Genomic DNA, 27,586 nt, shown 5'->3' with positions numbered 1-27,586 from the left:
GCGGTGGCCTGGCCGGCACGTGCTCTCGTCGACTCAGGAGCCCCCGATCGGCGCAAAGAAGCATCTTTCAAGCCTGTTCATGACTTCCGGCCTTTGGACCCGCAAATCGGGTTCTTCATCGTCAATCACGAGGCCCTGCAGACCCCTTGAGACCTAAGCGGGAGGTGGGTAGGGGGGGGGGGAGGGGGCGGCACGTATCTATGTGCCCCCCTGACTGCAACACTGGTGAGATCCTTCAGCGTTCCTATTTCGTGCAATGTGGAGCGTACCGCTGTCCTGACCTTGAACGACTTTGAAAGTCCGACACTTATCTGACACACACACTACTTATATGCAACGTCGTGACAAATGGACCAGATCTTTGGGTAGTGCTTGATAAATTCTATGTGGCTACAATACATCATTGTGACAGACGCGTTTTTGAAAAGATCTCACGAACGCGAATACACGTATCGATCAAACTTGACGAATGTGTAATTCGCGCGTTTAAGTGCAACAGCCAGTGCCACCTTGTGTACGGGGTGCTCAAACCCGGAACAGACCAAGATTAGTGCTCTAACATTGTAAAAAAAATATGAAATGTCTCAACCGTATGGTTCAACGTATTTTAAATTTTACTTCAAAATCAACTGGGTTTAGGTGTCACTTACTTTGCGAATACCAAAGCAAATTGATCTGATTTAGACTTGTGTTAGAGATGTAAAGTATTGTTTTGCCATGGTCTTATTGGTGGTACTTGGTTAGCGTTTACTGCTGCTTTTGTAGTTTTTTAGCTAAATAATCAGAGAGAAAAGCTCTCTTGTGGATGAAAAGTGTTAAATTCTTAAGTTCAAGCGATTAAGGAAAGACAATAAATGTTTTTGACCATGCAGTGATAAATAAAGATGTAATTATCAGCCTAACAAAAAATTGATACATCTCTACTTTTAACAAGAAGCGTCACATCCGCAGGGGTGTGACGCGTTTTGCGCGTGCGTGGGACCGGCGTTGCCCGTGTCGCTGTATGCGAGGGATACGTACCAACCGTCTGCGAAACTAGGTAGTATTGTCGCCAGGTAGATTTTATGACGAGCCAGGAGAGCCTGCGAGGCCTTATGGGTGCCCTGTTATCCTGACATACAAGGTGGCAGCAGCATTGTGGAGTAGGAAGTGTCTGTGACTTGTTTTCATGCATTGGCGGGAGCCCTCTTATGGCATCTCACTTTGATTGCTGTGTGATCTGCTACTGTATTGTCCGTTGGGATTGCGGTGTAAATAAAGGGTGGTGTTAGAAAGACTTGCTTATTAGTATGCACTGTTTGGTGCGCTGGGCTCAACATGTGATGCTAAACTTTTGGTTATGTCTGGCCATATAATGCACATGCAGCTGGGTGGTGAACATGTGTCTTGGAAATGTTGAGGATGTTGGGGTTTTTTGATCATGAAGTCATGTGCACAATAAGAATTTTTGAATAAGAAAGGAAGTTGCCTGAATCATAGCCAATTTCTAAAATGTGCATGGCAATAGAATTTGGTGGTGGGTATGCTGGCTTGTTAGCAAGTGTGGATTTTCTGTGTGCCTGTGAAAGCATGCCTCCATTCCTTGTGCATGAAGGAAATACATATGCAGTACACCATGCTATAAAAACATATGTGAACATGACAAGTGTGTGGCAGGTGGTCATGAAAAAATATGTTGTTGACATATGGTTTTACATCTCGGCACTGACATGCAATCTCAATGTTCATAGCGATCGTTCTCCTTTGTGAGGGATGTGTCATGGCGATTGGCACGTGTTGTGCATTGTTTTAGTATATACATGTGTGTCATGATGGAATTGTCATGATTATGTTCAAATATGGCAAAGGTAGTTCTCTAAACAATTATTGGAGAGATAAATAGCCAGTTCCCAACTCTCCTCTAGCCTCCTCAAACCCCCTTAAAACTAATCTGATTGTTCTTGTGCCTTTTCCAAACTCCATCAATATTTTCAAAACTTGCAGCTAACCTCCTCAAGCTTCCTGTGAAATGGAAGGTGTTTTTTTACAGGATTTGGGAGGTTTGATACCTGTTAGTCATGAAGCTTATTTATATGTTTTTTGGTGCTCCATTTATTGCCATTTATCAGGATTTATGTCAGATCAGTGCAGGGAGGTTTTTTAAAGTAATTTTTGTGTGTTAGATTTCAGTGCTCATTATAGCTCATTTATTATTTTCAAATACTTTTTTCATGAAGCACAACATCAAATGTCAGTTGTCATAAGTGTACCGAAGCTGTTTGGTGAAAATGCATGCAGGCAGGTGATGCCTCCTCTAAAATAGTTCCCCTGGCAGCAGATTTTGGCAATGTTCCATCTTCTCCCAATCTCATCTCATCACTCTGGAGAAGTGACAGAACAGACACTCATGCTAGCTATCATAAAAATATGTGCGCATAACCAATTTCTCTGTGGCATGTTCTGCGCTGTCTGTCACCTGTGAAATACGATGAAAAGTAGATGACAAGAGACTTAGTTAAAGCTTTTGCTTTGACAGATTTCTGGAGTCAGTATACAGACCAATAAATGGTTTTTATATAAGTCTTGACCCTACCAGCAGGTTATGGTAACCAGTAACAGTATACATCCTTCTGTGTCAACCAAGAATTTGCACTGGTCTTTGCATGCTAAAATGCTCAGCACAGGTCATCCATTCCCTGGATGTCATGAGACATTTAGCATAGGAACCACCAGTGAGAAAAGGCCATCCCCATAATAAGATGAATATAAGATGAATAAACAGTGATCACAGTGATCCCCAACCCATCCTGCCATAGGTGGGTGAATCAGAAGACTGGAGATTTAACCAACTGAACTACTGGGATGGACTATTAGTGAAAATGAATACCTAGACTATTGATTGGTAGCATGTAACAAAATAATGTAGTTGAGTAGTAATGGAGTGTGATTGATAAAACACTACTTTGAAGAAATGCATATGAGCAAACTATACCCCTGGGTTGTGCCTCATTGTTGATGCTTGGTAGTTGATGGATGATTGTCACCATTGGTGTCAATGCATGTTGTATTTTGCATGTGGATCATCATTAATACAAATTAAAACTATGTTTAGATAAGACTAGTTATGTACCAGGCTTGTTTGTGCCATGCCATGTCACTAATATTGATATACATGGTTGAAGACCTATTATGTGGAAGTTGTCTGTTGCAAATGGATGTGAACTCCCATATTATGGCCTTATTAAGGCTATGTTGCAGCTAAAAAGACATGGAAACATTGCTTTGACATATGCTTATCAGAGTGGCACACTAAATCATTGCAGCTCTTCACATAGATTCTGTGCCATTTTCTAGTAGTCAATTTAGTAAGTTGTGCAAGGAGATATTTACAATGCATTAAGAACATGTTGGATCTAACTGGATGATAGAAGATGCATGCTTGGTTAATGGGTATGAGAACAGTGAATATGAATGTTGAAGTGAGGTTGTCAAGCCCCTTGCCATTTCTTATCAGGTGGGGGTTTGAGTAGAGTGTAATGCATACCAGTAAGGAACACTGGTGACAGGCCACTGGCCAATCAGCTGAGAACAGCAAAACAGTCACAAATTCTTTACTTTTCAGGCATTTTGGACTTAATGGATTTTAGCCATGCCACATTTATGACAGTTGTATTCATGAAAAGAACAATACAGGTGCATTGCAACAGGTCGTGATGAACTGAGAGGATCACATCATGTCTTAACCAGGACCAAGGGATGTGATCAGCATTGTTTTGTCAGTATGCAAGCCTCATTCACTTTGAGAGCCACACAATTTATTACTGAATTTTACACTTCTTTATCTTGATAGTTGTGCTATGTTCTGATAGCCACTTGGTTAGGACACATGCCCCGTGATTCACCCACCTGGAGTGGTGCTATTTTGACTTCTTGTGGGAGCTTACTGTTTGCCATGAGCAAGTGTGGCCTGCCACCTGTAGTCTACACTAATGGTCATGTGTCATTAGAGGGCAGGATGACCCATGCTGAGTATTGCAGGACACTCAACCCTTGTGGTAGAATGCTGCTGTTCACCTTGAATTGTGCAATCTGATAGTGCAAGAACTAGCTACCAGGCCATAAGGTGTTGTCCCCCTTCACATCAGCATAATTACATCATATTGTAGGTGTGTCCATTGCAGTTGCTTTGAATGACAGATGCATCATCAATCGCCTCTATTGGTTATCACAATTATGACCTTTTTCTCAGGGAATGGAGAATTTATGCCATTGTATTAACTTATAGCAGTGCTTGGATGGTTTGTGTGCACGTTCATCAGGTGTTGAGTACATTTTACATATTTGCTCATGCTGTGATAGCAAGTAACACTTCAGTGCTATGGGAGGTCATTAAGCTCTTCTGAGCCACTTAAGTATCCAGAGTTCTGTTTTGACTTTTCTGGGCTATGCCACCACTTACATGCACACAGACATGAGCACAGCTACAGTTGCATGGTAGTTATGAAATGTTTGTGTGTGATACTTCTACTGCAAATGGCATACATTGACCTGGGAGGTTACTGATGAAAATACATGTGTGTATGCACATGTATGTCAGAAGGTAGCCTTCAATCTGCATGAAGTTGTTCACTGCATGCCATAGCTGCTACTGCACTATGTTGTGGCTGGTGCATTATAAATGCATTAGCATTCAGGAGTACTTTAATCTTTGTGCATGACATGGCCTGATAGGTAAGGTTTTAGTGCTAGGGTGAAAATGAGATGTCGTTGGGAAGGGGGTTGGGATGAAAAAACAATTCACGGTTATTGGTGTCATTGCACTATCTCAAGTAAGAAATATTGTGGATGGAAAGCTTTAAAACAGCCTTACCACAAGTGTGATCTAGGATCTGGATTTTAAGGGTTTGACCATAAGTTGATATCCTAGCAGCCACACTGCAGGTGGTTGACTACCCAGTCTGGTTATTAATGATGGGGTCTTGTAGCTAAAGGTATGACACCTCCACCACTCATTGATCCATTGCTTTGTCAATTTTATGATCTGTTGATCCATATTCTGTGTTGGTAGCTGTCTCATTCAGTTACTTGTGAGGGCATCAGGCATGTCTGTGATTGTATGTTGTATGTCAGGCTGGTTGGGGATGGATTCTTCTGAGTTTCTGTGTCTGGTTTTTATGTATGTACACTCTATTTTTTTACACTTTTTAATAGGAAGCATTGTGAGCTAACAAATGTGTATTTTTCACACCTCTTAATAGAAAGCATTGTGAGCTAACAAATGTGTTTTGCCACTATTTTCAGATTGCAACCTGGCTGTGGAAACTATTAGTGAGAAGATATATCAAACCACAGATATGGATATGGGTATGTGGATTTTTTGTCCGTTTTTTTCCAGGAATGCTTCAAAGCTGTACATGACAGACTGAACCAAGCTTTGTAACATTCCCACTCCCTGAAATACATTACCTCATTTTTACCTCATAACAGTGACTTTCCGACTTTTTCACAACCAATAATGAAAGTTTGAGAGCCTCTGGCCTAGCCCGCAGTTTCTCAGTGTGGAAATCCCGACGATCTAGCCGAGTGGGGCCCCGGCCAGCGGCCGACCTTGCGGCGGCGGCGTGCGTGACCGGGCCGCGTGCGTTGCAGGCCCGGAGGGCAAGCGGCCGGCGCCGATGGGCGACCCGTTCGGCGCGCAGCTGGCTGCCATCCGCGACAACGGCGCCGGCGCGCTGGGCCTGGGCGGCGTCGAGTCGGAGGACATGACCGTGCCCGATCGGATGGTGGGGCTCATCATCGGCCGCGGCGGCGAGTCCATCAGCCGGCTGCAGGCCGAGTCGGGCGCCAAGATCCAGATGTCGCCGCAGGCCATGGAGATGAGCAACGAGCGGCTCTGCTCGCTGACCGGGCCGCGCGCCGCCATCGAGCGCGCCAAGGAGCTCATCAACGCTATCGTGGCGTCGCGCGCCAACGAGCGCGACCGCGACCGCATGATGGGCGGCGGCGGCGGCATGAGCGACATGATGGTGGGCGGTGGTGACCAGCCCGGCCAGACCACCACCGAGATTATCGTGCCCAGCTCCAAGGTCGGACTCATCATCGGTGAGCAGCGCTCCGCGCCGGGGGAGGGAGGGGAAGAGCGCCGACGCAGTGCATTTGGACTGCACCAGGTGACGGGGCATTGCGTCTGCAAGGTCTGCATATTCTCTAGGGCCTTTGATTATTATGACAACTTGGACAATGGCCAGCGGATGATGTGACGTCGGCAGCCGTCCTCCCCAAGTCCCCACCGTCATCGATGGGTGCCGCGGGGCGTCTTGAACGGGCATCGCCGTGACCTTGCCGGCGCCTGGCGATGGCGCCTGCCCTGTGCGATGACGCCGCTGAATGCGTCTCCGCTTGGCAGGTAAAGGCGGAGAGACCATTAAACAGCTGCAGGACAAGAGCGGCTCGAAGATGGTGGTCATTCAGGACGGCATCTACGCGAACGCTCCGGAGAAACCGCTCCGGATCAGTGGAGACACCAAGCAGATCGAGGTACCGGCGCCGCCGCCAGCAGACGGACGTCACGGGCTGATGGGCCCACGGGGCGCGCGGCATTTGCGGACCGTAGTTGTCCGTCACGCACGGCTCGTATGTGTGCACTTAACGGTATCTGATTAACCGATGTCTGCTTTCACCGCGTGTGAGTTATGACCCTTCGATGTTTTGTTTTCTTCTTGCTTCGTTGTATCATGTACTGTTAAGCGCGTTGGCACTTTGCGGCTTCGGTAACGCGGCGACGCACGTGTGCGTAACGCGCGATTGTATTTCGACAGCACGCTAAGCAGCTCGTGTTTGAGCTGATGGCCGAAAAGGACAACTTCGGCCCTCCCGGTGGCAGGATGGGCAGCTTTGGTGGCGGAGGCCGCGGCTTCGGAGGAGGAACGACCGCCGAGGTATGTCAGTCGGTGGCGGCCGCTCCGCTCTCGTGATGTGCGGGGTACGCCAGCTGGACGCCCACACTTTTCAAGTAGATGACCAGAAATGATGCCCAGTAGGCAGTGCTGTTCGAAGTTAGTCATTCCTCGCAGTTGGACAGCCCAATGCCTCGTGTATGGCACATTATATATATATATATATATATATATATATATATATATATATATATATATATACAATCAGCCACTTCGCCATGTTGAAGCATGTGGCGACCTTCTCGTGGTCCATTGCTTCCGGATTTGTCTTCGTCGTTTCCTTTTTCGCGATGTTAAGGAGACGCCGTAGTTGTTCAGATTAAGATGACTAGATTGCTTTTGAAAGTTAAGATGTCAAGAAAGTCTACATGGCAATGTATGCAAGGGAATAAGTTCCAAAAGTATGTAGTGCGTCCAAATCGCGTTCGGAGCCTGCCGTCGCGGTGTTGTGCGGCGCGGCACCGGACCGGGTCAGCCGGCCAGCCGCCCGCCGCTCCCGTTCATGACAGCTCTCCGTATCAGGGCGGCGGCGCGGCTGCGTTGCAGATCACCGTGCCGCAGGCGGCCGTGGGCGTGGTGATCGGCAAGGGCGGCGAGATGATCAAGAAGATCCAGAACGACACGGGCGCCAACATCCAGTTCCAGCAGAACATCAGCGGCCGCAACGAGCGCACGGCGGCCGTCAGCGGCGCGCCCGACCAGATCGAGCACGCCAAGGTCATCATCCAGGAGCTGATCGAGAGCGTGATGAAGCGCGACCAGCAGATGGGCGGCTTCGGCGGCGGCCGCAACGGCAGCTGGGGCGGCGGCGGCGGCGGCGGCTTCGGTCGCGGGCCGATGGGCCGCGACGGCAAGCAGGAGATCAGCTTCCCCGTGCCGGCCAACAAGTGCGGCATCGTCATCGGCAAGGGCGGCGAGACCATCAAGGCCATCAACGTGCAGTCGGGCGCGCACTGCGAGCTTGACCGCCGGCCGCCGCCCAACCCCAACGAGAAGATCTTCCTGGTGAAGGGCAGTCCCGACCAGGTGGAGCACGCCAAGCGACTCATCTGTGAAAAAGTCGGCATTGTAAGTGGCTTGCTCGTGATATCGGCCGAAACAGGCCACGGATATTTTGATAGCGAACGTTGTCAGTGTGTTTGTGTGGCTTTAGTGGGGTATCGCGCCCGCTACCCTACGTGGTGTTTGCGATGATTTTAGATTGCTGGCCTTGTCACATGAAGGATTAACTGCGTCTGGGAACACTGGCTGTTCAGTTATGCGATGGAGCGGTTCATTCCATTTTCGTGTCTGTAATGCTTGCAGTTGATTTTTAACCGTACATCATTCCAGTAAGCTTTGCATTGTTTTTTTCAACTTGAATTGTGGAGGTCTACGTTTGGAAAAACGTCCATCTGTGATATCCATTAAGTTGCATGCAAAGTGAACACTGGTGCGTCTTATGACGGCGTCTCATTTTCAGACGTACGGTCCTGGTGGTCCTGGAGGACCGGGCGGTCCGTTTGGCGGTCCTGGGGGCCCTCCAGGTGGCCCAGGAGGTCCCGGCGGACCCGGGGGATACCAGCCACAGGGCTGGGCCAACAACTTCCAGAATCCGGGCGTGTGGGGACAGCAGCAGAACGACCCTGTCAAGCAGGAGAGCAATTGGAACAGCTACTATCCGCAATACTACGGCGGGCAGGGTGGCCAGGCGCCAGGCGGCGGCGGCCAGCAGCCCCAGAGCTCGTCAGGTTAGTGACAGTGGAGGGGCAGGGGCAGAGGCAGAGGCAGCCCCAGAGATTGTCAGGTCAGTGACAGTGGAGGGGCAGGGGCAGAGGCAGAGGCAGGCCCAGAGATTGTCAGGTCAGTGACAGTGGAGGGGCAGGGGCAGAGGCAGAGGCAGGCCCAGAGATTGTCAGGTCAGTGACAGTGGAGGGGCAGAGGCAGAGGCAGGCTCAGAGATTGTCAGGTCAGTGACAGTGGAGGGGCAGGGGCAGAGGCAGAGGCAGGCCCAGAGATTGTCAGGTCAGTGACAGTGGAGGGTCAGAGGCAGGGGCAGAGGCAGGCCCAGAGATTGTCAGGTCAGTGACAGTGGAGGGGCAGGGGCAGAGGCAGAGGCAGGCCCAGAGATTGTCAGGTCAGTGACAGTGGAGGGGCAGGGGCAGAGGCAGAGGCAGGCCCAGAGATTGTCAGGTCAGTGACAGTGGAGGGGCAGGGGCAGAGGCAGAGGCAGGCCCAGAGATTGTCAGGTCAGTGACAGTGGAGGGTCAGAGGCAGGGGCAGAGGCAGGCCCAGAGATTGTCAGGTCAGTGACAGTGGAGGGGCAGGGGCAGAGGCAGAGGCAGGCCCAGAGATTGTCAGGTCAGTGACAGTGGAGGGGCAGGGGCAGAGGCAGAGGCAGGCCCAGAGATTGTCAGGTCAGTGACAGTGGAGGGGCAGAGGCAGAGGCAGGCCCAGAGATTGTCAGGTCAGTGACAGTGGAGGGGCAGGGGCAGAGGCAGAGGCAGGCCCAGAGATTGTCAGGTCAGTGGTGGGGCAGTCCCAGGGCTCGTGAGGTCAGTGACAGTGGAGGGGCAGGGGCAGAGGCAGAGGCAGGCCCAGAGATTGTCAGGTCAGTGACAGTGGAGGGGCAGGGGCAGAGGCAGAGGCAGGCCCAGAGATTGTCAGGTCAGTGGTGGGGCAGTCCCAGGGCTCGTGAGGTCAGTGACAGTGGAGGGGCAGGGGCAGAGGCAGAGGCAGGCCCAGAGATTGTCAGGTCAGTGGTGGGGCAGTCCCAGGGCTCGTGAGGTCAGTGACAGGGCAGCCCCAGAGCTAGTCAGGTCAGTGACAGTGGAGGAGCAGAGGCAGAGGCAGACCCAGGGACTGTCAGGTCAATCAGGTCAGTGGCGGGGCAGTCCCAGGGCTCGTGAGGTCAGTGGTAGGGCAGCCCGAGAGCCAGTCAGGTCATTGGTGGGACAACCTTAGCTCGTCGACCAGTGACGTACGGACAGGGGGAGGGGCATCGAAAGCTGGTGGGTTTGTGCCGTTGGCGTCCCCCAAAACAGCAACAAGTCCAGATGAGTGAGGTGATACTGTGAGTGATAGTGATGCTATTGGGTGAGAGCTGAGATAGCCAACTGGCGTGTTGTAGTTTGGCAGTCCTACTCCAGTCAGGCACGTGGTCACGTGACATGGTGGCCACGGTATGGGAGCATGCACCGCATCTCGTAATCATCTTGCGTGGGTCGGTAGGTAGGTTTTCGTAATCTGATACCTACGTTATGGTCGATGCCGTCCCTTATCTGCTATATTTTCGCGTGCAGTAGCAAGGTTTGTCAGTCACGCGACCGGTGCCTATACCCGGACCTGCTTCGAAGCTTTCGGCGCCTTTCGCATGGTTAAATGTTAAAAAAAAACAGATTTTTCATGGGTTTGGTACCACCTCTTTTGGATTCCACACCAATGTACCAGACCACAGCTTATGAAACCAAAGGAAGCTCGCGCACGTGATCTACCCAGCTCTGCTTAAGTTTGATGGCTGGTTGGCTATGCCAAAATGACCTACGCGACCTTTCATATGTCAGCAAAGTAAGCTGATAAAAAACATGTTTTCATTTGCGTCCAAAAAGTAAAGTGGTAGGGTTCATCATAATCTTAGCGAAAACGACAGTTTGGATGACTGCTCTCAGTCTTTGTTATGTTGCTGTACTAAAACCCGTGCTAACGTCGCCTGGAAGGATTCTGTTGTGATCGACGCACTGAGACCTTTTACGTCCAGCAGTAATGACTGTCTCTTCGACTCGTCATAGGACGTGTTTTTTTTCTTTTAAGTCAGTTGCACTTCAAGTGCAAGATTTCAACCGATGTTGCATTGACTTTCAGTGAGCTTTTGTGACCCAATGAGCCAAGTGCACGGACAATGACAGTGTTCATTGTGTGTGTAGTTTACACCTTCAGTACCACAAGACAAGAACACGTAGGACAGGCGGAGCTAAGGCTGTTTTACGGCGCATCAATTTCGCTTATGTCGCCTTCCAGGCTTATGGGGACGAGGTCATATGTCAGTGATCGGACGTGTGGGAACGTTGAGGGTACATGCGGTGGAGAGGGTCGGAAACTCCGCTCTCACCTGTCCCAAATTTCGGCATGATGTGTTCCGCGGCTTCGCCGGTGTTCTTTGAAGGTGAAGGTGCGGTCTTTGATCAGCCTGTCACCGCTTTGATTTAAGCATATTCTCTTTTTCTTTTCCGCGCCATCCTGTTTTGCCTACCGTGTCCTGAAGCCTCGGCAACTATGGCTGCTCCATCTTTGCGAGGATTACGAGTCATGTAATAATAATCGCCGTAGCAGGGATCATCCCGTTGGCGGAAGAAATGGTGGGACGTTTTCCGTTGGCCACTCCGCTGAATGATGACTGTGTGCACACGAGCGGAAGACTGCGTTGCCGACTACAGCCTCGGTTTGTTCATGCGTAGATGAATTATAAATCTCGTTTAAGTCTTGTATTAGACACATTTGCGAGGTGTGTAAGGTTTCCCTTGAAAATGCCCGGTCCCAAATTCAATGTCGAATGCGTCATCAAGTAAAGCCAGAATCATCGCCGCCGTTTCTGATCTAGGCGGGTACCGTGCGCAGCGGCGTGCCCATCAGCGTGCTGCGCGCGGCCGGTGTGGCGGCGGACGCGGCCGCCGTCACAGCTCCGGTGACGACGTCTGGCCGCTCACGTGGGCTCGCTCCGTCCGCAGCGGCCGCGTCCAGCGTGAATCCGCAGACGGGCCAGCCGGACTACAGCGCGCAGTGGGCCGAGTACTACCGCAACATGGGCATGGTGCGCGAGGCGGAGGCGATCGAGCAGCAGAGCAAGCTGAAGACGGCCGGCAGCGGGCCGGGCGGACCCCCGGCCGCCGCCGCCGCCGCCGCCGGGGCGCCGGCCGCCAACGGGGCGCAGGCCGACTACAGCGCCCAGTGGGTGGAGTACTACCGCTCGCAGGGCATGATGGACGAGGCCGAGAAGCTGGAGCAGCAGATCAAAGTCTCCAAGGTATGTATCGAGGATACGCGACGGCAGAGGGGGGGGGGGGGGGAGGGGCGATGGATAGCAGCATGAAGCCTGGCAGCTGCGGCTGGTAAGGCGAAGGCTGCCGAAGCCCGACTGGGACCCAGTGCTGTGCTGGCAACACGTTTCAGGGGCTGGTATTAAATATCATTCCTGCGGGGGGCGTGCGGCGTGTCTGTGTGGCACACTGACCACTTGGTGGCCCCACGTCCGTTCTGCCCGTGTGGGGCCGCCATGCGCAGTACTCTGACTAGGTCCGTAGCGTGCCGCTTCACCGGGGGGGGGGGGGGGGGGGGGCGGGGCACTGTACGACCAGCTGGCTCCGCAGTGCACGGGGTCCCCGCGCGCGCCCACCGCTGACCGCTGCCCCCCGCCGCGTGTGTGCAGCAGCAGTCGGCGGCGCCCGCCTCGTCGGCCGCTGGCGGAGCCCCCGGCGGCTACCAGCCGCAACAATACAACTTCGCCAGCGGCTACGGTGCGGGCACGCCGGGCGGCTACGGACAGTACGGCGCGTACCCGGGCGCGGGAGACAACTAGCGCCCGCCGCCGTCTCGGCGCTGTCGTGACGCGTGTCTGTAGTGTCGGTGAGTACTCGGCCGCCGGCGCCGGGCCGCGCCCGCAGGACCAGTTCCATCCTAGTCGTGGCCACCGCCCGGGCGCAGCGGCGGCCGGCGGCGTTTCTCGCTGACTGTCCGCGGCGTAGAGGGTGACCCTCGCAGGCCTGGCGCCCGCGCATGTGGGGGCAACGCGCGCGCACGATGTCAGAACCGGCTCAGATGCATTGTGTGACATGGTTTCGACGGTTCCAATGGCGTAGGTGTTGGGTGTTCTCTCGCCGAAGTCGTGTTGTAGTGGGCTATGGAGGATCGACAATAATCCGCCAGCCGTCAGACGCCTCACTGAGTCGCCGTCCACGGCCGCCGTTTGTAAACGTGTTCCCTCTGCTTTCAGATACCCGATGTGCCCTGTTCAATGAGTACATTGTCTACCAGTTGTTTTGTTGGTGTATGATTTCCGCTGCTATTCACTCATCCATCTACAAGGGCCGGCGCGCCGGCCGGCGCTCGTGTCGGGCTGCGGCTCTCCCACTCGTGTGCGTGTTTTAATTCGTTGTATGAGGCCGGCCGTGGGCCGCTCCGCTCCGAGCGGCCTCGTGTTCCTTCGCCGCTCACTAAGCTCACGCCCGGCGGCGGCGGACGGGCGCGGCGCGGACGGCGCGCGCGCGCGCGGCGCCGGCCGCCGGCTCTCTCTGCCCCCCTCTCTGTCGTGTATTGTCTGCCACGCGCCGTAGGTGGGGCGCGCCCTCTGTGCGGGTCATTGTGGGCTGGGCGGAAGCGGCTGTCAGGTGCCAACTGATGCGTTTTAAATCTTTGACTCGATCTCCACAGTGCAGTGTCGTTCTTGAAATTGTATGCCATCACTAGTGAATTTGCATTTCAGTGGTCAATATTTGATTTGTCGTGCTTACTGTGGGATTTGCCTTGAATCTCTTGACGTGTGAGGCGATGTTGAAATTGCTTATCGTATAGCTATGTCCCGTCATGTGCATTGTGGTGCTTATATTACACGACCAAAATATCGACGCCAACTACGAGGGGCAAATCGTCCCTTCACATCTAATACGCCTAGCGTACAAATGACGCGTATCTGCGAGGCATTACAGTTGTCTGCCTCACATTGTTAGTGTTGAATAAGTAAAATGCGTACAAAGTAGCAATTCGAACGTCATCACCTTTGCTATTGAGTGCGGCCGTAGTTCGTCCATGCGCATACGGCGCGCCGTGTTGCAGTGTTCCACATGTAGAGCGTACACGCCGGTTGGGGTGGTCAAACTGTCGCAGTGTTGCATGCCTTCCTCCGACGAGAGGCCGTGCGTACCTGAACTTGGAGAGCGGCCATCGTGATTTGTCCATGCTGAGTAGAGCGTGCAGCGTAAAATGTGTCCCAGCATATACTTGAGTGTTGTTGATAATATTTTCCTCGTATATCCCTAGCAAAAATCGTCACGTGCCAGGTTCTCATTGCATAGACGTTGATTTTGCATCGTGCTCGCCTGTCAGTTCAGTTGTATGAACGGGGTCGGTTTTGTTCTGTTTTGGATAGCTGTTTCACAAGTCGTCACCCCGCCCCCTATATGTCACCCAGTGTTATTTGCCGCCGCATTAGTGTGTCCACGGTGGAGAGCGCCTCGCCCGCCTCAACTTTGTCTTTGGATAACATGTCGTATATGAACTTGCATATTGGGTATTTTTGATCAATGCGTAGCGTGACGATATTGGATTTTAACTCAGGGTTTCGATTGTTCGGAGCCGCCGTTCTGCCGGGCCGCGGCGCGACACGCCGGGTGATATAGTGGGCGGCGGGCAGGGGCGCCGTCCCGCGGCCCGGGCGGCGCCCCGCTCGGCCCCTTCGAGCCTGCCTACTTACCGTGCGGAGGGAGAGGGACGAGCGAGCGAACGAGCGCAGTGCCGTATCTAATGTGCGTGGTGATCCTGTGCATGTCGAAACTAGCGATTGGCACCTGACAGCCGCAGCCCCGGGGTCTTCTATGAGGTACTAGTTCGGGTCTTAGTGTGTGCTTAAGTTGATAACGACGTAGTGACGACATCCGTGCGTGTTGTGTTTTTGGACCGTTTTTCTAAGTCTTTCATACGGAAAATTTATGTGCTGTCATCCGTTCGATGTAGTTGTGACCAGGCGGCCGCGGGTCCGCTCGCCAGCCCCCGAAGACGTCTCTAATAAAGCTCACTGTCCGCCGAGGCGCTGTGTCTGGCCACCGAGACGGACGGACGGACACGGCGCGCGACGAACGCTCAGTGTTGTACGCCCGCACCATATGGAAACAAAATACAGCTGTACGGAGTGGTTCGCGGCTGTCGCGTGTGGTGCTCGTCCCCAGCCGGCGGCTCGTCCAAACACGGCGCGTTCACGTGCGGCGGTGCTGTATTGGTGCGCCAACACCACTCGCCATCTCAACGTCACCACCTCACTGATGCCACCCCGGCGTGTGCTCACAGCGAGGGGCGGTCACGTGGTCGTCACTGTACTGATACACCGCTGACACGGCGCTGTGGTACCAGATGTACTCGCGACAGAGAGCGGCCACCAGGTCTATGCTGTGGCGCCAGATGTACTCGCGACAGAGAGCGGCCACAGTCTTTGCTTTGGCACCGGATGTACTCACGACAGAGAGCGGCCACTAGATCAATGCTGTGGCGCCAGATGTACTCACGACAGAGAGCGGCCACCAGGTCGACGCCGCAGTGGTACACTGCCGCTGTAACGCCGTGACGCCAGACGCATTCCTCACAGAGCACACCGTAGCATCACATGCAGCCGGGGTAGTGCAGCCGTGGTGTCAGATATACTCGCGGCAGAGCGCGGCCATGTGGTCGACGCCGCACGCCACCTTGGTCACGCGCGCCGGAATGGAGACCCGCAGAGGGAAGAGCCGGTCCTCTGTGTGGCCCAGGCCCAGCGCGCCGTGCTGGTTGTGGCCCCAGGTGAAGAGGTCGCCGGCGCTCGTGGTCACGGCCAGATGGTACAGGCCCGACACCACCGACACGGGCACGCTGTCTGCCGGCGGAGAGGCGCGCCACGTCACCGGTGCACGCCACAGTTTACTTCAAGGCTGACCGCCACTCACGCCGTGCCGCCCGCGCACGACTGTGGGGGGGGGGGGGGGGGTCGCCGCCTAACGGTCTGACGCAACCGGCAACCGGGCGCGACTACAGTCGTGTCGATTCGGTAGCGGTGCGTGTCGCTGCGCCGCACCCGGATCGTGGGACTGGGATCCCGGGCTTCTATGTCAGCGAGAAAATTGTAGCATTCGGCCCAGGCCGGCGCACTGAAAGAAGCGGACAAAAACAGACCGGCCGGGCTCTGCGGACCGCGGGGTCGTAGTCGGCCGTCGCGGATGTCGCCGCAGGCCGTGCGCGCCGTGTGGCTGCTCACCAGGGCTGAAGTCGTTGCGGCCGAGCAGTGCGGGCGGTATGAGGGACGGCTCCTTCGACACCTCCAGCTCCGGACCCTTGCCGAGCATGCCGTACCCCCACACGTACACCTCGTCCTTGTCTGCGAGGGGTGAGACTGATCAGGCCGGGCATGCCGTAGCCCCCACACGTACACCTCGTCCTTGTCTGCGAGGGGTGAGACTGATCAGGCCGGGCATGCGGTACCCCCACACGTACACCTCGTCCTTATGTGCAAGGGGTGAGACTGATCAGGCCGGGCATGCCGTAGCCCCCACACGTACACCTCATCTGCGAGGGGTGAGACTGATCAGGCCGAGCATGCGGTCCTCCCCCCCCCCCCCCCCACGTACACCCCGTCCTTATGTGTGAGGGGTGAGACTGATTAGGACGGGCATGCCGTACCCCCCACACGTACACCTTCTCATTTGCGAGGGGCGAGACTGATCAGGACCACCCAGCCGAACACAATCCACGAGTGGCATTGTCAGGTAGCTGGTCATGAACACTGAAATCGATGTGGTTGTCACAAGAACTGGTTCGCAAGTGCAGAGTACTGCGAGGCGTTTCATCCCAGCACCCACAGGAAGTACGTCAAACAAGCGCTGGCTGAAACCCGCGGTGTGCAGGCGAGCTGCTTACTGCATCTGAACGGATCTGGATCTGAACCAATGGTGGGCACGTCGGGAGCATGACAGCCAGGTTTGCGATGCCACGGTCTGAACCGTGGGGCGGGTAGAGCGCCGTCCCAGCGGTAAACCTGTTGGCGCCGGTGTCCGCTCGCGGCGAGTGGCAGATGCAGCGCGCTCGGGGCACGTCAGCGCGTGGGCCCCCATTCCCATCTGCAGCGCCGAACTTCCTCGGCAACTTTATGACGGATGTCCGCGTCATGGATTTGCATTGCACACGGAAACTTCTCAGCATTACTGGGTTACCGTGCTGCATCAAAACCGCCCCCTCCCCCCCCCCCCCCGTGGATCGGGACATTCGGGTGGCTTGCACACGGCTCACGACCGGCCACACTTGGCAAGGGCTCGGATCACAACGCAGCTTAAGCGGCCAACTCAGGTAACTTCCCTACAAACCGTGAGGTGCAGTTTTCTGGATCTGCCCTCGGGTTACGTGGCGCGCCACCATCTCGGGTTCCGTGGCGCGCCACCATATCAAAACACTGACGCAGCGGTACTTCATGTTCAAGTGACCGTACAGGTGCCCGTGAGCACTCGATCAACGACGGAGGCGCACGCGCTGTCCGGTGACGACACAGACGTCCACACACTGATAACAAGGGCGCCGACAGCGTGCCTACACTGACCGTTGATGAGGGCGCACATGGTGCCGGCGCTGGCCACGTCCCGCACGCGACCCACGCCCAACGGCAGGCGACGCGCCACGCCCAGCTGCTGCTCGTCCGTCACAGAGCCCAGCTGGCCGTATTCGCTGTTGCCCCAGCCGAAGACGTCGCCGCTCTCTGTCGACCGCAGGACCGGCGACGGCGTTATCACGCGCCGCCAGCTACAGCCGGGACGACACCGGTACAGCACCGGCCGTGTGACTGGGTGGACCAGCGGCGAAATCGGGAAGCAGGCGGCTCTATTAATGGCCCAGCGGCTCCATCACGCCGTTTGGACGAAGCCAGTCCTGCTGGTCAGACCGGAGAGTAAAGTGCTCTTCACCACACGCTTATTACACCGTCGTAGCTCAACTCTCACAATGAGTGACCTGTAACCTGCACTAACACACAACTCGCATGGGCATTCAGCGGCGTGCCGTGGAGCCTAGAGGATGCCTGATTGCGGCCGATATCGACCGCCGACAAGGCCGGCCGCCCGCCTACGCGCACCGCACCGAGCGGGGACGCGGCTGGCCAGGTAGCGCCGCGCCGCGCTGCCCCCTCCACTTCCGCCTCTCACCGCTGACGGCGAGCACGCAGTCGGCCGAGCAGGCCACCCGGACGATCCGCTCGCCCTCCACGTCGCCGACCACCGGCCGCGGCTCCCAGGTGCTGGCGAACCCGCCGCGGCCCGTCTGGCCGTCCGTGCCCCAGCCGCACGACAGCACGCGCCCGGACTCGGTCACCATCAGCCTGCAACGCCGCCGTGTACTCTCAGTCACAGCCGCACGACAGCACGTGGTCGGATTCGGTCACCATCAGCCTGGAGCGCCGCCGTACAGTCTCAGGCACGGCATAAGGCGGAGCCGAAATAGCTGATGTAATTTGATGTCAATTGCGTTGAATCTAACGAGCTGGTCGCATTTTCGTTCCCTGAGTCTCTGGCACGATCGCCAGCACTTCCGATGTTTTTGGTCACCAGAAATGGGATTATCGGCGAGCAGACGCTCATTCCGAGCCCTAACAACAAACAACACGATTTCGGGAGGAAGCAAAAAAACTTGCAATATGTAACCAAGATCCCCAATGATACATTCTTGCAATTAAATCTAACGCCACTGATACCGAGAACCTCGATTAACTTGAATGCGTTATTTTAGTGGTCAAGCGTCAATAAGCAGCGATTTTGGAGCTCATGGCCACAGCGTACTTGTTCCATATGACGCGCAAGGAGTAACTGCAAACAGCTGTGAGCCTTACAGAGCACAACAAAATCATGTGTCAAAAGTAATTACGTACCGAACGTCCCCTACCACGCCTGCTTGAAGATTAGGACTGTACTCGATTATGCAGCATAGTTGCCCACGGTAAACCAACAAGCGGCCTATTGCAGCTATAAGCCCGGCGTGCTGTAGGCGGGACTGACATGTTTTCCAGCGTGCTGTAGGCGGGCCTCACGTGTGCTGTACGCGGGACTCACCGTGTGCTCCACCGGGCTGTAGGCGGGACTGACGTGTGCTCCAGCATGCTATAGGCGGGAATGACATGTGCTCCAACGTGCTGAAGGCGGGAGTGACGTGTGCTCCAGCATGCTGTTGGCGGTACTGATATGTGTTCCAGCATGTTTTTTTGCATTAGAGCCCTTTCGACCAGAAATGATCAGTTCAGGGCTATGGGATGAAGGAAAATGGTTAAAGGTGGAGCAGACTCGCATGCGCCTGGGGGGGGGGGGGCAACCGCCGGGCTTCACCCCGCGCATACGCGCTGGGTACCCGGTCGGGGTCCCCCCTCCCACGGGGCTCTCAGCCCGCTCGTGGCTGACGCATGCAGCCTGCCCCGGACAGTCGAGGTGTCGCAAGGATGCAGGATGAAGCAAGATACGAGAATACGAGGGACGAATGTATCGTGTTCCTGCATGCTGTGGGCGGGAATGACATGTAGTCCAGCGTGCTGTAGGCGGGACTGACGTGTGCCCCAGCGTGCTGTAGGCGGGACTCGTGTGCTCCAGCGTGTTGTGAGCGGGGCTCACGTATGCTCCAGCGGGACTCACGTGTGGTCCTGGCCGCAGGTGACGTCGCGCACCAGCTCGTCCAGCCGCACGCGGTGCACGGTGGCGCTGCCGCGGTACTCCTCGCGCTCCACCACGCGCCGGCCGCACTGGCCGTACGCGTTATTGCCCAATGTGAACACGGCGCCGCCGTCGGTGACAATGGCCGTGTGGCCTCGGCCGCATGCCACCTGGCGGCAGCCGGACATACCAATAGTGTCACATGTCGGCGCCAGGACGGGACTGACAAGAACGGGCAAGGGGACACGGGACGTCTGAAACCTTGCAAACCTGTCGACCGTAACACGCGACCGACGCCGACGGGACACGCGAGCTTCATTCCACATGCCGACAACCAAACTCCGACGTCAACAGGTACACAGGAGCGGACACGGGTGCCACGGGGTTCAGTGCAACGTCAATGATACTAAGGACCTCGACTAACTCAAATGCGCTATTTCAAAGGCCAACTGTAAATTGTTCCAAGTGCCAAGCAGTGATTTTAAAGTCCATGGCCACAGCATACTGGTTCCACATGACGCGCAAGGAATAATGGCCAACAACTGTGAGATCCACCGGTCGGCGGGCGGGCGGGCAGGTACGCACGGCCGGCGGCTCACCGCATATGGAGGTCAACGAGGAGGAGGTCATATGCAACAAGCGGAGCTATGTACTACACACGTACTCCACAGAAAGCTGGTGCATATATGGTGCCTGTGGGGGCATCTCTTGATTCTGATACCAGTTGGTATATCACTCTGGTCTCAGTGCAGATGTAAATGGCGCATACGGCAAGAAATACGCATGCCACACCCGTCTTTAATATAAGATTATGAGCACCCACAATAGCGCATTCAGGGAACGCAATGCATTGATACAATGTGCTGTTCATGTTTCAGCAAGATCAACTGAGCTCACCCTGGTGACCTTGACCCGTTCGGGGTCGTCCAAGGGCAGCGCAATGGGCACAGGCGCTATGACCCTCTCCAGTGGGTGGCCGGCGCGGGCCTCCTGCAGTCCTGCCCAGCAGAGGGCGGCACATCAAACAGAACCGACGACGAATAGGGACGTATTCTACCACCAGCACATTCTACCCACACGACGAGACGCTGAAGCTTGTGCCACTTTGGGCGCACCAATAGCTGCAGTCATCTTCAACGCTCGCGACATTAGCGGCATTCCGCTTTGCAAGAAGTCAGAATGCCGTGGAGTGATCTGCAGTCAGGATAATCCAATGTATGGAGCAACACTAATTTACTCAAACCATTAAACTAAGCGCTATCCTCTGATGAGAACGAAAACTGATGTTGAAAAAGCCTGCGTTATAACAGGAAAATTAAGCAAGATGGTTATGACATCGGTATCATGCATCTCATCGCATCGCATGTTGCATCGCAATTACGCAATGTTAAGTTTTTGTGCCGAAAATAACCCACCTTCAAAACATCAAGAACAATGGTTGGGAGATGTTACAGGACTGCTCGCCGTTTTTAGCAATTCTCATGGCCGGAGTATAGGTCAACTGATAACTGACACATTGGTCATGTGTCCGAAGTGGTAAAACATGTTATGTAGCCATAACCTTGCGTTGCCAACCATGGGGAACTGATAGGGGACTGATGCATCGCACCGGTATTTACTGCCTTCTCGGTGGGTGCTGACGCAAAAAAAGAATAACAAATACAGCCACGTTGCCGCCTTTAACGTAAACGTTAAGTTGACCGGTAAGGGCAGTGAAAAAGTGTGGGAAACCAAAACGAACGATAGGGATCGGGATATACCTTAGATGTCTACGTGGTGCGCGTGTATCGTAACATATTCTCGGTAGGCTTAATCCCTTACAAGAAATACCACTAGCGACCGCACCGCCGACATAAACATAGCCCCGAATGGTCAATGCCGAGCACAATTAACTATGAGGACACTGGGCACCACGCAATGAGCTCGCAAAACAATCAGCTACCTACCGATCTGTGAGTCGGTGTTGATACCGCATCCGAACACCTTATAGTCGGGCCTATTGACAGCCATGACGGTGAAACCATACCCGCACGCCACATCGGTAACCTGCGAAACATCACGTATGTGAGCCACGCATACCATGCAACACACGAGACGTGCAGTACGACAGAGTGGCGTAACGAGAACGAGCGCTGAGATTCGAAACGGCGTCATGGTACATACTGCGAAAGCGACCTCTACAACCCTCTTTCCCGGGAGTTGGTCGCATCGCCTTTCTGGCTACGTTCCATAAATAGCACCGACGTTTTTTGGTCGCCAGTGAAGTTCATCTACTTTAAGTCCCTACGTCTTAAGTGTTCCGCCGATTCCACATATTCTCAGGCAGTACTTGGCCTCGTGTCACTTCACTCGCTTGTAAGGTGAAATTTAGTATTGAATTCGCTTTTCTAACTAACCTACGCGAGAATAAAATTGTTCTGGTGCAGCCTCTCCGGATTTCCGGGGTTATCTCCCGAAACTTGCCGAGTACGATCACTAGGTTTGGGTTATGTACTGGGCTTTATCACCTGTTTGTGGCAGAACTGTAGGTTTCAACCAACATGATAGGGCAACCACATATTGTCTCGCACCCATGGGTTCACCCGACAAAAAAGTGGAAAATCGGTGCTATGCTGAGCATTCTCGCCACTGCACACCTTGCGTCGCTATATTTGGTGGCTCCGAAGTGGTTATGCAAGGTACGTCAGAGTGGTTATGCAAAAGTCATTTCCAGCCAGCACGACGTCAGGTCCAATCGTAAAGGATACATCAAATGAACACCAAGACCCATATCATACCATGCCACGTAGAGTACCTTGTTCAGCTCAGCAAACCCCAGCCGCATCGGCCGGTGGAGGTACGCATAGGGCTTCTTCCCGTTTCTAGGTTTCAGCAGATTCTTGTTGCCCAGGGCACCCAACTCAGCATAGCCCCACGTGTAGACACGGTTGTCCGGCCGCGTGGACTCCGATATATACTTGATAACTGAAATAAGATGCAACACAGTCGTTATCACACCAGCCCTACTGGCATGCCGCAGTGCACCTGGTGTGGCCTCACAGCCAGTGTTGCATGGCTGACACGGTCACATATCGGTCTTCACCGGATATTGGTAGAAAGGGTTGTCTAATGCTTCAAATAAACCTGCCAAAATGCCAGGTCATTTTGACTCGCTGGTCACAAGATATGCATGGAGGCGTTTTCAAAACTGGAGCTGAAATTGGTATGCTCTTAGTGCCAGAGCGACCATCATACTACAATACCTATTATCAACATAAACATTTTCCAGACAGCAATGCTTTGTACAATAGTCCTAAAAATTGGGAAATCCCCCCAGCCAATTTGTACAGTGATGAAGTGATTTCAGTCAAAGGTCATTGTTTCAACATCACATATCTGTTTCTAGCTTTTTATTTAGCAAATGTCACCCTTCATGCATTTCCTTCCCAAAGAAAAGGAGGCCAGACTGATTCTCAAGCAATGTCCTTCACTGATGGCTATGAAATTTGAACAGTTCATGACAAATTGAAGTCCCACCAAATCTTCCCTAGTAAACTCACAAACATTTATTCCCTGCATCAAGATTTCTCTGGAATGGTGGTTGGAATTCAAAAGGGGCAAGTGCATGAAAAGTCAGTGTGATCCATTTACAAAAGAAATAAATATAGCACTCATAGCCTTCACCACAATGATGTGCTTAGCCATGTGCCCACATTTACATAACTCAGGCCAGGGCAATTCAAAATGGATTATTGAATCAAGTTTGGGTACATCCATGCAAATAGCATTTGTGACATCACAATTCTTTGAAACTGCAACTTCTCACATGCTGGAGCTGGTAGTGACCATACACAAAACTTTCATATTTGTGGCAAACATACACTGAAAATGTTCCAGCAATGTTCCCAGCATCACATGCATATTCAATACAGAAGTTTTTGCAGCCCTAAGTATAATCTTCTGTACTTTTGCTGCACATTGTTAAAGAAGGATAATGCAAGGGCAGGGGTGTTATTCTATTTAAATGATTTGCACTAAAGGGCACAATGACTGCCTTTATCACATGCTCCTAATCAGGGTGTAATTCCAACAAAATATGGCAGGTAGCAGCCCTAAGGAGGAAAATGGTCAACAGCCTGACCCCAAGACACACCAAAACATAGCTTATGCCCAGAATTTGCTCCCTTTCCTCTGAAATGCATGGAGATGGAGCTGGAGCTGCCTTCCCCACCCCCCCCCCCCCCCCCCCCAATAAGGAACTGCAACCCAGTGCAAGGGCCTGCACAGAGTACATCATATATGTGGCCATGCTTTCACAAAGAAAAGCACCGCTTCGAAAACAAAAAGAGCAGCATGGTGATATGACAGACCTGGCAACGCATCCTCCTGTTCAGTGTTCCCAGCATATTTTCTCTTTGAGAGTCTCTCACTCCAGTATTTCACGCCTCGCGACCACGACAGTAGCTTTCGTGAGTTTGGTGGAGCTACAATACACTTGAGGGAGTGCAACATGGCCCGACACGTTGCACTCCTGAGTGGATATAACACATATATCAATTAGGATACGGCGGCAACGATGCACCAATTACGCGCGCAGGCCTGTCACAACATATCGCATTAGCGCCCCCGCGCCACTGCTATGCATGCTGTGACCTGGTCCAAGGCCGTGTAATAAGGCAGGGCCGCGGATTTTGCCCGCACTTCCCTCCACTATTACAGTGACGTCACAGTCACATCTTGGCATCGCCGCAGCGCATGCATTACTGTCGTGTCTGCCACACCGGTATACCTACGAACATGTGTGTCTGGTGCTCGCCACAGGGCACTTCAACAGGTCTTCTCAGGAAATATGGAAGGGGGATTTTTTTGGCGACGCAGAGTGTATAATAGCGAACATAAGCGTAGCAACTGGGAACCTGTGTGACATGGCACATCTAGGTTCTGAGAATGGCAAACATCGAGTATATGGCGATGCATTGAAGTTGGCCGGCCCACAGCTGCTCAAATCCAGCCTGGCAGACCCGCCCAAGGTCAACCTATTGCTAAAGAAGGAGCTGAGCAACACCAGGGTGACCATCTGGATTGTCGCGCTGAACCTCAGCACTGTGCAAAGTGGTGCGCCGGGTCCCACTGGTGTGCGTTTGAGGTAGTTTTAGATGACGAGGGTGGTGTAGGGGAAAGTGGGGCGAAATGAGGCACCCGGGTTAAACGGGCACCCCGCGATTTCGGCTGTTAGAGGTGGCGTCATCTGAAATCAATGGTTGAAACTAAAGCTTCTCTGACAGAGGACGGAAATGACGTGCACCGGGCCTTTCTGTCGGCGGCCGTCATTGGAGGGGGGCGTGAGTTTTCGCTTTCCATTTTTTGTTATTGTTTTTATGGTGATTTGAACGTCGTTTATTCTACGAGTATACTGAGCCGTGAATTCAAAGTTGCTGCGCTTTGATGGTGTATGCATGCAGATTCCTTGCGAGCAATAATGCATTTTTCGGCCAGCTTACGTTGCGTGTCGAATCGTGTTGTTAGCGTCCATGGGGCAGAATGGTTGGGGCAAAATGGGCACTCGGGGGAAAATAGGGCATAAAAGATCCCGTTTTGCCCCACCTGAAATATGACTATTGCAAGGAAAGTTTGGCTTGAGTAAGCCATGAACACAAAACAAAAAACAAAAAAGTGTTATTTTCTCTGCTTATGGGCAAGACCCAGCAAATGGTAGTAAGTTTTAATGTTTATTTATCATGTTGTGCCCAGAAGCACTGCTAACTCTAATAAAGTGGGGAAAACCTTACACTCTCTTTAAACATACACGATTCAATGTTTTGTTCTTAAATTATTAAATAGTTCAACGGTTCCTTGTTCCTTAAACATTAGGACACTTATTGGTTAGTATAACAAAGAAGTTGTTTCATCATATCGCCCTTAATATTAAACTTAAATAATTTAACACAGGAAATGAAATGCCCTAATACCAACTAGTTATAGGCATGAGGTTAGTCATTTCTTTTTGATAATTGTACTTAATTTTTCATACCAGGTAAGCGTTTTCCTAGTTTATGCAAAGGAATATAGGTACATTGACGGTCCAGGGAGGGGTTGGGAACGGGGAGACTTAAGGGGCAGATGACCTCCCCAAATCCGTTCGAAGTTCACGCTGACGTTCTTTTTTTACAGAGGAACTACTTCACCAGACGGAGAATGGTTCGAAATTACAAGAGAAGAACCGACCGGCAATCCTGGAAGCAGGATACGATGGCAAAGGCCATCAAAGCAGTCAAGGTGGGAAAATGTCCACTAAAGAAGCGGCACGCCGCTTTCTGGTCCTGAAGTGGACTCTCGACAGACGGCTGAAAAAGGCAAGGGCAATGTCAATAACGGAGGCCACAGAGAAGGTCCTGGGTGGACACAAACCTGTTTTCACGGAAGCTCAGGAGCGAGATTTGGTGCAGCACATAATGGAACTCCAAAACGAAATGTTCGTAATAACGCTGACTGACCTCAAGAAGCTCGCATAGGAGTTCGCAGACATTTTTTTGGTACAAGGAACAAAATCACTCACCCATTCAACACGGTGGCGAAGATGGCAGGGGAAGCGTCGATACGGTGCTTCCGCAAGAGGAACCCCACAATCTCACTGAGGACGCCAGAGGCCACAAGCGTTGCTCGTGCCGCGGCGTTCAACTCAGTCAATGTCAACGCGTTCTTCGACAGCCTAGAGTCCCAGATGGATTCTGCCCAGTTCGGTCCCACACGCATCTACAACATGGATGAAACGGGATTCAACACGGTCGCAACAAAACAAGAGAAGGTGCTGGCGAGGAAAGGGTGCAAGCAGGTCGGCCAACTGACATCTGCGGAACGAGGCACGCTGGTTATCGGGGTGATGTGTATCAACGTTGCGGGGAGCTACATACTTCCAGGTGTGATATTCCCAAGAAGGAGGGCCAACCAGCGGTTGGAGAAGGGTCTTCCCCCCGGTAGCCTGGTGCTGTACCATGAGTCTGGTTGGATGCAGAAGGAGCTGTTCGTGAAATGGCTTGATCATTTCATACAGCACGCGAAGCCCTCGAAACAGGATCCAGTTCTCGTGCTGGATGGACATGCCAGCCACACCAAGAGCCTCGCAGCCATCCTGCTGTGCAGGGAAGCAGGCGTGGTGATGCTCACCATTCCTCTGCACACCTCACACCGCCTTCAACTACTGGACCGGACGTTCATGCTTCTCGTCAGCACCTTCTTCTTCCAAGGTCAGAGAACGTGGCTCCGAAACAACCCTGGTAAAGTCATCACACTGTATGAGATGGGGGAGCTGATCGGGTCAGCATACGTGCAGGCGGCAACAATGAAGACGGCGTTGAAGGTCTTCGAAGGCACGGGGATCTTTCCCACAAACCGTCATCTGTTTGGCAAAGAAGACTTTGCAGCGGCAGAAACAACGAACATCCCGTTGACCGGCACCGCAGACGAACCAGTGGGTCTCAACTCAGCAGCAGCTGCTCTGCCCATGCCTGGGCCCCTTGAAGTTGATGTCTCGGTGAGCACGAACGTTCGGGAGTCCTCGGAAACTCTCGCCGGAGACGCAACGCAGGCTGGAATATCGGGGCAGGGAAGCTCGACTAATGCCGGAACTCCGGCGAAGTTGTTCACCGCTGGGGTTCTGCCAGATGATTTCTCAAGCTCTAGCGATGACGAAGATGACGTTCTAGAAGTGTCATGCTCAGCTGGACCGACCCATGCTTCCTGAGGTCAAAACGACACACCCGCAAGCTCCTATGTGTCTCCCCGCGAAATCCTCCCTGTTCCAAAAGTGCACTCAAGGGAGAAGAGAGGCACAGGACGAAATAAAGGTAAAACATGTGTCTTGACTGGCACACCATACAAGGAGGAACTCGAGAAGAGACTCGAAGGAAAAGAAGGCAGACAGGGAGGAAAGAAAAATGACGACAGAAGTCAGTCTAAAGGAAGAAAAAGGCAGAGTGTAAAAACTCAGAAACCGCTGCGCAAACAAAAGAAGCGTACGCCGCGAAAGCTTACCTTTGAGGAGTCCTCGGACGAAGAAGATGTAGCTTGTCTGTACTGCGGGTCCTTCTTCTCCATCGAGCGAGTCTTGGTCGCGATGTGCTCTCTGTGATAAATGGGCGCACGATGCCTGTGCAGGGATCGATGAAGGGGACGAGTGCGTGTTCGTGTGCGAACTGTGCCGGGATGACTAAGCAGGCTGATGTTTTGTCTAGTTTCGCCATTGGTCGTACCTGCTGACGGGTCCACTAGGCTGTGCTCTTTTCGTGT

The 27,586-nt window shown here is 53.2% G+C and overlaps 2 protein-coding genes across 4 annotated transcripts; one reads left to right on the top strand and one right to left on the bottom strand.

Moving 5' to 3' along the window:
- Nucleotides 1-955: 955 nt before the first annotated feature.
- Nucleotides 956-13,305, top strand: LOC119100773 (far upstream element-binding protein 3). 2 transcript variants are annotated; one of them, XM_037223907.1, is made up of 10 exons: nt 956-1,039; nt 5,281-5,343; nt 5,629-6,081; nt 6,386-6,516; nt 6,798-6,917; nt 7,482-8,003; nt 8,398-8,665; nt 11,639-11,934; nt 12,337-12,533; nt 12,901-13,305. In XM_037223907.1, exons 2-9 carry the CDS (start codon nt 5,334-5,336, stop codon nt 12,484-12,486), a joined length of 1,950 nt encoding a protein of 649 aa, XP_037079802.1. In that variant the 5' UTR covers nt 956-1,039; nt 5,281-5,333; the 3' UTR covers nt 12,487-12,533; nt 12,901-13,305. The 2 variants fall into 2 exon arrangements, with proteins under 2 accessions (XP_037079802.1, XP_037079801.1); XM_037223906.1 differs by having other exon boundaries at nt 7,458-8,003.
- A 1,670-nt stretch (nt 13,306-14,975) lies between these two features.
- Nucleotides 14,976-23,918, bottom strand: LOC119101068 (RCC1-like G exchanging factor-like protein). Of its 2 annotated transcripts, none has more exons than XM_037224321.1 (9): nt 23,671-23,916; nt 22,116-22,285; nt 21,268-21,367; nt 20,219-20,319; nt 19,304-19,491; nt 17,834-18,006; nt 17,236-17,391; nt 15,904-16,023; nt 14,976-15,525 (listed from the first exon to the last, which is right to left on the bottom strand). In XM_037224321.1, the coding sequence occupies exons 1-9, from the start codon at nt 23,810-23,812 to the stop codon at nt 15,308-15,310; spliced, it is 1,368 nt and encodes a 455-aa protein (XP_037080216.1). In that variant the 5' UTR covers nt 23,813-23,916; the 3' UTR covers nt 14,976-15,307. The 2 variants fall into 2 exon arrangements, with proteins under 2 accessions (XP_037080216.1, XP_037080217.1); XM_037224322.1 differs by having other exon boundaries at nt 15,350-15,525; nt 15,904-16,088; nt 23,671-23,918.
- Nucleotides 23,919-27,586: the final 3,668 nt, after the last annotated feature.

The sequence above is a fragment of the Pollicipes pollicipes genome, unplaced genomic scaffold (genome assembly GCF_011947565.3).
Source record: "Pollicipes pollicipes isolate AB1234 unplaced genomic scaffold, Ppol_2.1 Scaffold_4881;HRSCAF=5763_pilon_pilon_pilon, whole genome shotgun sequence".
NCBI classification, from domain to species: domain Eukaryota; kingdom Metazoa; phylum Arthropoda; class Thecostraca; order Pollicipedomorpha; family Pollicipedidae; genus Pollicipes; species Pollicipes pollicipes.
The sequence above is the reverse complement of the archived record's forward strand: the minus strand, read 5'-3'. Positions and strand labels throughout refer to the sequence as shown.